This window comes from Cyclopterus lumpus, chromosome 6 (genome assembly GCF_009769545.1).
Source record: "Cyclopterus lumpus isolate fCycLum1 chromosome 6, fCycLum1.pri, whole genome shotgun sequence".
Taxonomy (NCBI): Eukaryota; Metazoa; Chordata; class Actinopteri; order Perciformes; family Cyclopteridae; genus Cyclopterus; species Cyclopterus lumpus.
This window is the reverse complement of record NC_046971.1, coordinates 24,257,821-24,269,866: the sequence shown is the minus strand read 5'-3', so window position 1 is coordinate 24,269,866 and position 12,046 is coordinate 24,257,821. Positions and strand designations below refer to the sequence as shown.

The 12,046-nt window shown below is 40.9% G+C and overlaps 1 protein-coding gene across 11 annotated transcripts in view; it reads right to left on the bottom strand.

Annotated features, from left to right (window-relative positions):
• carmil2 (capping protein regulator and myosin 1 linker 2) overlaps positions 1-12,046 on the bottom strand; it is a 55,809-nt gene that overhangs the window by 37,369 nt on the left and 6,394 nt on the right. For 10 of the 11 annotated variants that reach the window (XR_004609555.1, XM_034533968.1, XM_034533966.1 and 7 more), the window contains 14 exons: positions 11,488-11,585; positions 11,223-11,293; positions 11,005-11,078; positions 10,023-10,098; positions 8,999-9,087; positions 8,583-8,677; positions 8,085-8,171; positions 7,129-7,238; positions 6,411-6,488; positions 4,885-4,961; positions 2,679-2,783; positions 1,446-1,515; positions 1,230-1,311; positions 1-11 (listed from right to left, as the gene is read on the bottom strand). The exon at positions 1-11 is cut by the window's left edge and continues 86 nt beyond it. Coding sequence is in view for 10 of the 11 variants with exons in the window: in XM_034533968.1 (XP_034389859.1) it covers positions 1-11; positions 1,230-1,311; positions 1,446-1,515; positions 2,679-2,783; positions 4,885-4,961; positions 6,411-6,488; positions 7,129-7,238; positions 8,085-8,171; positions 8,583-8,677; positions 8,999-9,087; positions 10,023-10,098; positions 11,005-11,078; positions 11,223-11,293; positions 11,488-11,585 (1,123 nt within the window). In the remaining variant the exon portion in view is untranslated. Of the gene's footprint in view, positions 12-1,229; positions 1,312-1,445; positions 1,516-2,678; positions 2,784-4,884; positions 4,962-6,410; positions 6,489-7,128; positions 7,239-8,084; positions 8,172-8,582; positions 8,678-8,998; positions 9,088-10,022; positions 10,099-11,004; positions 11,079-11,222; positions 11,294-11,487; positions 11,586-12,046 lie in introns of those variants that run through there. The other variant, XM_034533976.1, reaches the window with a different exon arrangement.

Below are 12,046 nucleotides of genomic sequence, written 5' to 3'. Positions count from 1 at the left end.
ATTCTCAAAACCTGTGGACAGACAGAGGGAGAGAGGAGCAACATGGAGGGGAGAAACATCCGAACATGCAGGAAGTGAGAGTGAGTGGAGGTCAGCTGCTTAGCAGCAATGGTAATGACTATTAATGACATATAGCAGTGACATTTCAGCCATCTTGGTTGCTTGGAATCAAAAGGGACACAAGAGGGTGGAGCTAAGTACAACTGAATGCTGATAGGCGACTAAAATGCTATTACCTTACAATTACCTTTCATTAAATGAAAACACCCTAAACGAAAACACAGACAACTCCCAGACCGGACAACTCTAATCACCTTGTAGCCCCGCCCTAAAGCATACCCTGCTTTATGGTCTGTTTGACTCTAAAGGACCATCATTTACTAAATGAACATCATGCTGTATTGAAGAAGACTTGAAACTAGAGATTGAGACCATAAACTCATGTTTACAAAGTTTACTGATGGAATAAATCAAGAGAAGTAGAGTCATTTATATAGACTTCTATACAACCAGAGGAGTCGCCCCCTGGTGGTCAGGAGAGAGAATGCAGCTTTAACACATGAAGCATAGACTTCTATACAACCAGAGGAGTCGCCCCCCTGGTGGACACTAGAGAGAAAGCAGCTTTAAAACATGAAGCATAGACTTCACTTTTCAGAAAGTTATTTATCAACGATAGCTCTTCATTTAATATTAACGTTCTTCTTTTCATCAAACTCTAAGTAAATATGGCTTTACTCAACACGGTAAACTACCTGTATCTGATACAGAGTTTAGTGACTTTGCAGAGGCGTTTGCATATTCTATGTTCTTTTATCTAATTTCTGAAGTTATTTGTAGATTCCTATTGTAATTCATGACCAATTATTTATGTAACTTCATTGTTTTAGAGTCTTTTTAAAGTCTATTTAAGTGCTAACTGGCTCAGAAAAAATAATCAACAAAATATAAGCAAAACATCCATCCTTTCATCATGTTCAACAGCTTAATGGAGGATTGGGATATCACCAGAATGAAATTAATGATAATTTGAAATATGAATGAATGAAACATTGTAGAAGACCAATTCCACCCATCTTACACTGTGAAATGTGTAGCCATTGTCTTGTTCCATGTAAGCATTTCTGGACTGCAGGATAAGGTCCTAAGATGAGTGCTGAAATTAGAAGTTGATTGTGTGTATGCCACTATTTTCCTCTTTGAGTGTGTGTGTGTGTGGTTATGCTTACCATTGTCAGAGAGATCCAGACTTCTGATAGCTGTGGCTTCAGAGATGTGCTCCTGTATCACCTGGGCACCTGCAGAACGCAGCTACACACACACACACACACACACACACACACACACACACACACACACACACACACACACACACGCACACAATGGTTTGTATACTGTAGCTTCTGCATCATCAAAAATGAAAGGTTCGTGAATGTGTGCTCTACCTCACAGCTACTGAGGTCCAACTCCAGCCCAAAGAGACAGGTGTTAGTTGCCAGACCCTGTAGTAATAACCTAGTTGTAAAACAAAACATAAATCTATAAAATATACAATTATATGCAGAGCTGCAGATTCATGGGCCACTGAAGCACAGTTAATCTGGCTTTGTTGGAAAGTTTACAGCGTGTGTTGTGTGTGTGGAGGGATTAGGCGTCCTTCCTGTGTGTCAAAGTATCACAGTCACGGCTGTTGCTTGTTTTCTCTCCTCAGCTCCAAACTGTCTTCCTACACTTTGCGCAACTTTTTATGGCTCTAGTAACTGGTACGGTGGCAGCAAAGCCAGCTGTGAAGGATGTGTCTGTGGTAGCAATCTAAACAATAGAATAAGCATCCTATATCTGTTTGTACCCTTCCATACAGATACAACACCTAGCCGCGATGCCAGGGATCTTTAAACGTAAGAAATGTAAGGTCTCTTTTTGATACAAAACACAAAGCCGGCTAACGTTAGCTCCCACCAATAGATGCTATGCTACTCTTCTGCAGTCTGACGTCATTCGGCACAGACCAAAAACAGTTAGCTAGGCGCTAGCTATCTAGGTAGCTAAATTGGAAAAAGTTGAAAGGTGAGTGTACTGACTGATATTTGCAGAGAGAAGTTAATACTTTTTGAATCATCAGTACAGGACGTGTGACGCCGGAGCACAACCGAGGTGTTGCAACTTGTAAACAGTAAGTGGCTTTGAAAAGCATGTTTTCTTAAAAGTAACTTGCCAAAATGACACAGATTATAATAGCCAGAAGCTGTAAAAACAGCCATAAGTGTGACGGTCAACGTTCTGACAGTCCTTGAACACACACAGTGTGATGACCGCTTCCGTCAGGAAAAGCAACCAAATTTTATATTTCATCAAAATCCCTTTCTTCTACATGTCTAAAAAAAAGTCTAATATTGGTAACACTTGTGGGCACTTTTAGAATATATAGATTCCATTGTTGTACAATTGTTGAAATTCAACAAAACAGCTGGAGTGAGTCTAAAACTCAGTAAAAGCATCTGAAAGGATCTGTCCGGTAGAACTGATGTGGGTAGAGGTGAGAGACAGGAACCTTGTGGCAGCAATAAAGCCAGGTGTGGTGACAGACTTGAAACCTCATCATACAGCAGGACAGGTATAACCTCCCCTCATTAAAAAAGTGAATAGTTCATTACTGCATTTGTTGGGAGTAAACATACCTGAGAGCTTGTGGAGGTAGTTTGGTTGCAGACAGGCCCACATATTTGAGCTCACAGCTCTGACTGAAGAACTCTCGAATGCTCCTGGTCACCTTTTGCACTTTTCTGCACACGCACATGCACACACACATGCACACGCACACACACACACACGCACATGCACACGCACACACACACACGTACACACACATTTTCATAGTAACCTGTAGCCGTAAAAACGTTTCTTTTCAATTCTATCAACCACACCATGAAATGTGGATTAGAGCAGCTGTTTTCACCAGCTGATTTGTATACATTTCAGGTCACTCCAAATGGAGCAGAGACATCTATAATTAGTTATGTCTATACTTTCCCTCCTAATACAAGTCACAATGTCTGCTGAGAAAAATGGCTCAACTGTGTTCTAAATAATTTTGTTGTGTTGTCAGAATTATTATGCTCTATGGGGAATTACCCACCAGTGCGTTGTTAAAACTATTCAATTCAATTGAGTTTATTTATTACAGCCCAAAATCCCAAATTACAAATTTACTTAACAATCTGTACACATACGACATCCCTGTCCCAGGACCTCACACCGGATCAGGAAAAACTCCCCAAAAAAACTGAAAAAAACATTTCACAGGGAAAAAGAAAACTAGCAGAGATAGAGTAGACTAGAGTGTCATAACTACATAACTACTGACTCCCTATAGTCATCAATGTATTCTCAAATAACGGTCCCTTTTGATAACTTACTTGTTATTTTTCATGCATTTTTCTAGCAACATGAGTGATCAGAGCGGCTGGTTAGATTTAGGAATGGATTGTGGTTGGGTTAAAATAACTACTGAAGTGAAGTTTCTTAAGTACGAAAGTCACGTGACAAATAATTCAATGTGTGGGTTAAAAATAACTACATAAGTGATGTTACCGATGTAAGGAAGTTATGTAACAAATAAGTTAATGTTTGGGCTACAATAACGACAGATGTGGCATTACTTAAAAATGAACTGCATACTTATACATATTTCTTTAAGCTATAAACTAAAATCTATGACTGTACTTTGATGGAACACATCAATGCGGGCGTTACTATAGATATAGTCGACCGTTTTGGGCTAATCTACGTCATGAAATTAACGAATGCTAACGTCCTTGAATCAGACCCCCCCTCCCTGACTCTCTGCACAGCATCTATCATTTCTACTTTTTCTCTGACCACTGTGTAGCACAACAATCAGAGCACAGCTCATTTAGCGGCTGGCTAGTTAGCTAGCTAACTTTAGCGTACTAATCCCACCATGTTATCATGCTAACGTTACCCTGGTTACAGAAAACAAGTGGCCAGCACTGGGCCCCTGCACTCCACCGCTAGGAGCCTACAGCTGGGAGGAGAGCGGCCGGCCGCTCTGGAGACAGAGGTGCTACGGTTTGGGCTGGCTGAATTCGACAGTCCATCTCTGGAGCTGGCGCCCAACAAAGTAGTCTCCCAGCATCTGAACTGCTGCTCAATGCCACATTGTTATTTTCCAAACTACTGTAGCAGTCATATTTGTCGACGCTGCATCAAGGCTTCAGTCACTTGGAAGAGGGCTTACTTTCATCTCTCAGCCCCTTGCCCACTTTTGGGCATTTTTATAAATACTGCAGTGGTTGAGCTTGGACCCTAAGATCTGGGGGTGAAGTTATGCTTTCAGTACAGAAGTTACGTAACAAATAAGTCAACCTTTGGGTAAGAATAACTACGCCATTAAGCCACTAAGTAGCGTTACTTAAGAACGTAAGATCCAATCTACTGATTTGGGGGTTAAAGCCCTGTACAACAAAATAATGAACACCTTTAGGTGTTTTTAGATTTAGACTTAGCATCTTTCTGATGGTCATGTTTTATGGGGTATCTTCTGGTTTTGTTTGTTTTGTAGTGTGTTACTTGTCTGTTGTGCTCTGTGGACTATTGTTGTCTGTATGAATGTTTGGTGGCAAATGAGTGGGGATTAATAAAGTTTTCTAATCTAATCTAATCTAATCTAAAAAATAAGAATTAAGGAAATTACAGTCAAAACATACATGACCAAAGCATTGTAATGAGCCATGATAGTAGTTAATAGCAGATATAGATGGGAAGTGGTAAAGAGTCTATTACTGCAATAATACTGACTTCTGTAATGCAGAGAGGATGTCAAGTTCACAGGTTCACAGATCTCAAAATCAATGTGGAGCTGACCTGTGGCTGAAAGTATTCCTGGCCAGACTTAGGTGCATCAGTTTGGAACAGCATCCAGCAGACAGGGACACAAATAACTGCAAGAGAAAATTACAATAAGTGAGTGGTATGTACAGAATGACAAGCACAGAACTTCAATACTTAATAAATCACAGTTCAATTAACAACAGTGGCGTGGCATAAAGATCTGGACCCCATAGATATGCAGCCTCAGTGGGCCCCCTTCCCTTTTCAATACCTCCATTGTCATGTATTCACAAATAACTGAATCAACCGGTGAATACATACCATGTAATGTTTATAAATCAATAATGAAGTGTTTATAACACATTTAAAAAAGTCTGCACATTTTCTCAACACACAGTAATAACTGTGTGAGGCGTTCACTATGAGGTTTTACATCGTAGAATCTTATTTTCATCACAATTTTTTTGCTAAGAACTACACACTGGGTATGAGACAAAACAATTAATAAGTACAGTTTCAGTTTCATACATAATAATGTTACGCAAGTTCATTTTTAATTTGTTGAGCACTGCAGCCTGGTGTTGCTGCCAGCTGATGCCATACAGATACACACCAATCAAATCTGAAAGAGATATCCCCCCATTTTTCTCCATTGCACCACTACACTGGCAGATCTTACTGGAATCCCCATTCCAGTAAGAGGTGAGCGACAGACACTAACTGTCTTTTGCAAACCAAGAAATCAACAGTAAAACGTATTGATTCGTTGATGTCTTATTTTTGTTATTTTTGATGGAGCTAGACGTGCATTCTCCCCTGCTTCCAGTCTTCTTGCTACGCTAGGCTAATGTCCTGGATATATCTCTGATATCTCTGGCCTGAATGACAAAGATGAAAATCCAATCAACCTTCTCCTCTCACAGCAAGCTGACTTTCCCAAAACGTTTGACGACTATTACTTCAGGTGAAATGATCCAAATAGCCTCAGAACAGAGGAGCGAATTACCATTTAGAATGGCGGCATGTACATGTTGTGGCTGGCAGCTCCCATGAATTTTGCAACATTCATTTGTTATGTTTTATTCTTTATTACTGGAGCACTTGTCATATGACAAAACACACATTTAAATGGTAGAAGGAATCGTGGGGATCTGATTAATTCGTCGGGACGCTCATCGCCCACGACCGACCACCCAGTCAGACTTGCCGCTGAGCCGGGAGGAAGGAGAGTCGAGATGGAAGGTACCAGAAGCTATTCCACCACCCAGTCTGCTCCTGGCTCCAGGAAAACTGAGGCCAACCCAGTGCTGCTGTTCCCACATCTTTACAGAGACAATTGTACATCAATGATGCTTGGTGCTCAAACACTTTGGTGGTCAAGGTTGATGGATGTTGGCCGAGTTATCTCCCCAGAGAATTGGGTTCTATCTGCGTTCCTCCTACAGAAATGTATATCTGTTTTTGTTTTGTAGTTTTTCTTGTTTTCTTGTTCATGTTCAACTGCATTGTGTGGTTCAACCCTGTGTTGCATACTTTTGTATGAACCGTCTCTCACTGACCGTGTCTAGAGGGCAGTTGGTATCGCTGAGGTCCAGATGAGACAGAGCATTAGTACTGGACAAGAACTTGAAGAGAAACTGCAAGACACACACACACACACACACACACACACACACACACACATAATGTTTATACATACTGTGTAGTATATGTTCAAGATGTTCAGACATGGTGTACTTCAGAGTTAAAAGTGCTGCTGTAAAGTAAATCACATTTTCTTTCTCTCAAGCATACATTAACTAGGACATGTATAAACCAGGACTTCCAGCATTATGAATTGAGCATTACAATTGAGTATTACAATGCCACTTTTTAATATTGTTTAATATTGTTTTTAAAATGTGGATTTATTATTATCTGTAAGGCTTTTCAAGATGTCATTGCTGATGCTAGCTGCCGTCCTGTCATCTCTAGTTTAACTGTACTAATTTGTTCTTTTTGCACTGTTCAATGTTGAGAGGTGTTGAGTTTGCGGGGAAAGAAACCTTGAAACTACAATTGTACATAGTGACATCCGCTCATCTGTAAAAGCACAAATGCTTTGTAATCAGAACATCCCACTCTCAGCTCCTTCTGGGTTTGTATGTACAGTATGTGTAAATGTATCCATGTGTACATTCTTTCTATGCAACAATCTCTATCTTCAATCCACATAATTTGACATGAAACACACACACACACGCACACACACACAGAGCAGAGCAGAGCAGAGTGTACCGTTGCATCTTCAGTAACCAGGCTGCCGGGGTTACCAGACAGGTCAAGGTGGGTTAGAGATGATGAGAACAGCTGAGTGGAGGATAACACCTGACTCAGACAGCCAAGACCTGGAAACCAAGAGATCACACACATGCAGAACTGGTGACCATGTTGTTGGAGGAGGAGGATCATCGGATCACAGGCAATTTTGTGAAATAATTCAGATTTGTTAATAATACAATAACAATCTGCCCTTGTTCATTCAGGGAAGAAAGAGCAGGATGAGGGTTATACAACTATAATAGTAAACATAACAAAGTGGTTATGTTGTAAACTGTGAGAGTGTGTGTGTGTGTGTATGTTTGTACTTGGTATGTTTGTACTTGAGACATAGTGAGGACTGGCACTGTTTTTTACCACATAGTGAGGACATTTCTGATTGTGAGGACATTTCGGCAGTCCTCACATCTTCAAAGGCCTGTTTGAGTTGAGACTTGGTTTTAAGGTTCCGGGTTCAGGTTGGAATCAAATAGAGGTTAGGGGATAGGTTAAGCATTGATTGGTTAAGATTAGGGTGGGGAGCTATGGAATGCATTATGTCAGTCATTGAGTGTCCTCACAAAGATAGAAGTAAAGGGGTGTGTGTGTGTGTAGGGGAGGGGTAGGTGTATTACTCATGTTTTGGGAACATAATTCTGTTTCCTTGATCTGGGTTGGAAAGGATTAAATGTAAGTCCCCATTACGTAAATAAAGACATTTTAGGGTTAAGACTTTAAGGTTTAGGGATGGGTTAAGGTTATTGTTAGGATTACTTTAGTAGCGATTCGGGTGAAGGTAAGTCTTTGGGAAATTAATGCAAATAAATGTAATGTCCTCTACGTTGATGGAAATACGACTGTGTGTGTGTGTGTGTGTGTGTGTGTGTGTGTGTGTGTGTGTGTGCGTGTGTGTGTGTGCGTGTGTGTGTGTGTACCTTTAGCAGTCATTGATACCCGGGACAGAGAAAGGCGCGTGAGTCTTTCAGCTAGATTCTCCAACTCCTGACTGAGAGCTATGACACCTAGAAATGAAAACACAACACACACAAAATAGAATCCAGTGTGCATACTTAACACAAACATGCTGGCTGTTCTGCAGTACGCACACAGAAATAATGCATTGCTAATGTACATTTAAAATGCATAACTCATATGAATAAAGTGCCCATTTCTTGTTGTACCTATAGACCATGTTCACTGCAGATATTTCGAGCAGGAAAGAGACCGGTGGAATCCAACACATTATTGATAACTAAACCTTAATACAAGAAGATGGCAAATGTCATTCCAGCTAAACCCACCTTTCACTCACAAAACTTCACAGAGGAAGGCAAACAGTAAAACTGGCCACCTGGCTCAAGCTAGAACAGCAACCCACCCTCTATTCTAAAGCTGTTCTTATTCCACTAAGATGTTATATATAAAAAGCCCACCTTTGTCTTGGATTGGATTGCCGGACAGGTTGATGGATTGCAAGGGGGAGGAGGTGTGCTCCCGCAGGGCAGCCGCCATTTTGATTGCAAAGTCCCTGCAGCAGAATAACAAGGTTACTTCTCAATCAATCCCTGTAAAGTAGACTTTCATTCAGAATGAATAACAGCCTGCTTGGATTAATGTTTAGTTTCAACCTTTCTCAAGGTGTATTTTCTTAGTTGTAACAAAACCTGTGGTTCAGTGTCCCTCAGTCCGTCTGGCAATGAGCACATTCAGAAACAACACAATACCACAAATCTTGCTAAAGTATGCTAATATTAATGTCTGAAATTGCTAAATCAGACGTCCTTTTTTTCCCGGGAACTTTGCCTCCTGCCTTGCTATACAGCTCCAGCACATCACTGCACAAACTCACAGTTTGAGTCCACTGGCCTCCAGTGAGAGCTCCTCCAGACTGGGAGATCTGGACAGCAAAAAAGTCAGCTGCTGCTGGATGTCTACTGACTGAAGGGATAAAGACAGAGAGACATGCGGTCCAAAAACAGATTCTAAGTCTGGTGTCACCTAATTTGATTTGTACTGTTCCACACAATGTGTGGAATCCAGAAACTTGGGGAGACATGAAGTGAATGGCTGGGTCTTATTAGATCTAAAAGGGACATATCATGCTCATATCAGGTTCAATACCGATATTTTTGGTTTTTGCTTGAACATGTTTATATGCTTTAATGTTATAGAAACACTGCACTTTTCTCATACTGTTTGTCTGAATAAACCTGTATTGTCTGAAACACTCCGTTTGAATTAACTTAAGAGCATATATTTTACACAGAACAAGGACTGTGGAATCTTTCCCCTATCTCTTAAGGTAATTGGTAATGGACTGTATTTGGGCAACTGTGGCTCAGTGGTGAGCAGGGTCGTCCTTCAATCAAAGAACCCCCTGCGGTTCCATCCCCGGCTTCGCTAGCCCATGTGCCCTTGGCCAAGACACTTAACCCCAAATTGCTCCCGTAGCTGTGCCTATGGTGTATGAATGTGTGTGAATGTTAGTTACTGCTGATGAGCAGGTGGAACCTTAGCTCCTCCCATGAGTGTATGAATGGGTGAATGATGACAAGTAGTGTGAAAGTGCTTTGAGTGGTCGGAAGACTAGAACAAATCTATATAAGTACAGTCCATTTACCATTTACTTTGCAAGATGGATGTAGGCAGCAAGAGGTAATCGTGTGTGTACCACTACTCTCCTTTCAGGAGGGTTTTCCCATTGTGTCACCTTATGCACGTGATATAAATTGATTATCTTTGCATGTGAAGTGCCTCTTTCAAATTTCATGGGATTATGGGCACACATGCAAGTGACACCATCTTTTGCAAAACCTTTATTCAACCCTTTCATTCTCTAACAACAGAAGAACGCAGACAATAAAAGAGTTTACCAGTTTGAGGTCTTTGCAGTAGATCTTGGTAAACCACTGGTTGAACGACAGAGTGGCTACTGCTAATGCCAAGTCCCTGAGAGGAAAGGAGAGGAATTTAAAGAAGTAGGTTAACGACAGGTCCATCTGCTTTCTTTTCAGGGGTTTTCAACTTGAAACTCCCACTCAGCCGTTAGCAAAAAGCCGGGATGTAGGGAACCAAAGTACTCTACATCCCTGCTTTTTGCTAACTGCTGAGTAAGCTAATCAATAAGCTTCTGAATAATGTGAACGCTAGCTAGTCAACGTTAGCTGTATAAAGTTTGGAAATAAATAAAGGGTTAGTTCTGATATCTTGAAGCAGGGTTGTATGTGTACTCTTCTGTGAGGTTCATTTACTGCTTTTATCAATTGAGTCAATTGAAAAAAAAGGCAATAAAACAGTTTCAGTTGTCTGATGCAAGAAGAAGCGGCGGTGGACGCAAGCAGCAGAAATACATATTTAACCACTGAAAAAAATGTACATACTTTTTAAGTGAATGCTATATTTAGAATATTGTAACTACTTTACCTTGCCGTCAGACTGAAGCCATTAGCTATGCTCACTTTAAAGTCACAAGACTCCATTGACAAAACCAGTCATTTTACTTCATACAACACAGGAGTTGCTGGTCAACCTCTGCTTCTACCAGTTAGTTAGTTTCTGTTATTGTGTGACTTTCAGGTTCTGAACTAACATGATGTCCACATCAGTATACTGCTTAGCTGCTGTGCCGGTACGAGTCTGCTCCTCCAAACCGGGAGCATGACGACTACACCGACTATAAGTGTATATGTAGCATCAGCATCATACAGAAACATGCATCAGGGAAAATAGCACTTTGACGCTGAAACATGAATACTTGACCAAAATGCATACTTTAGGATTTGAATACATAAGAATATGAAAAGCAATGTACCCGCCCCTTAAGATTGGATGTAACAACACTGTACTGTATCTCACCTGCTGTCTAAGTGGCTGAAGTCCTGCAGGTTGAACTCTCTCCAGCTGTTGATGCAGTAGATGTTGTCCACATCCTGTCAAAACAGTTAGCCATGCTTCATTTGGAAACACCACTGATAACATTTGCTTATTGTCTAGTGGCTATTAAGAGTCATTTAAGGAGTTTAGTACACGTGGCCTATTAAAGTATTATATTTTGCATTACAGCCGTGACTCACCCACTGAATCTCCTCTCTAAATGGCATCTGGTTGTAATCACACAGAGCAGCATAGGTATCAGAGAATCCCCCTGAGGAACACATTCAGACACTCTCCATCTGCAAATGATCGTCTGGGTACATGCACTAATCTGCTGTTGACAAAATGAATACTTCTACGAGATACAGCGCTAATCTTCAAATCACCAGGTGTAGATAACAGATGGTAGGTGAACAGACGCCAGTCTGACGAGAGATGATTTACTGTGAAATAAAGGACACATACCACAGGAACAGGGCCGACTGTCCAGCTGCTCCTCCATCACATCCGTCAATGTGAGAAGTCTCTGCTGGAGGTCTGGAGTACTCGTCTGGAACAGCTTTCTGAGGATCGAAGCATAAGAAATATTCTGCTAAAGACCGACATGTAAAATAGGCCATGCTAGCAGGGGCAAATTTGTAATTTGTGATTCTGGGCTATACAAAATACATTTAATTGAACTGGATACAGCTTTTCAGTGGCGCATGAAGCCAAAAGGCTCAATTGACAAGTGGTGAAATTAAAGGGATCCTCCGCATATGTGGGCCTATAGAGCAAGCATACAAGTGTTTCCTTTCACTCTACCTCCAAGCCCTTGGCTGATTTAAGCATATTAAACAGGATGCAATACTATCACAAGTCACTACTAGCTCGGAGCCGGAAGGCTAAACAACTGAATGGGATTGCTGCTAATTTCAGCTTGTACGAGTCAACTGTATTTCTCAAATACAGTTAAATGTGTTTAACTAATTGCATTAATTTTCACACATCTGAAAAAGGGATTGATGATCTGAGCACAACAGTG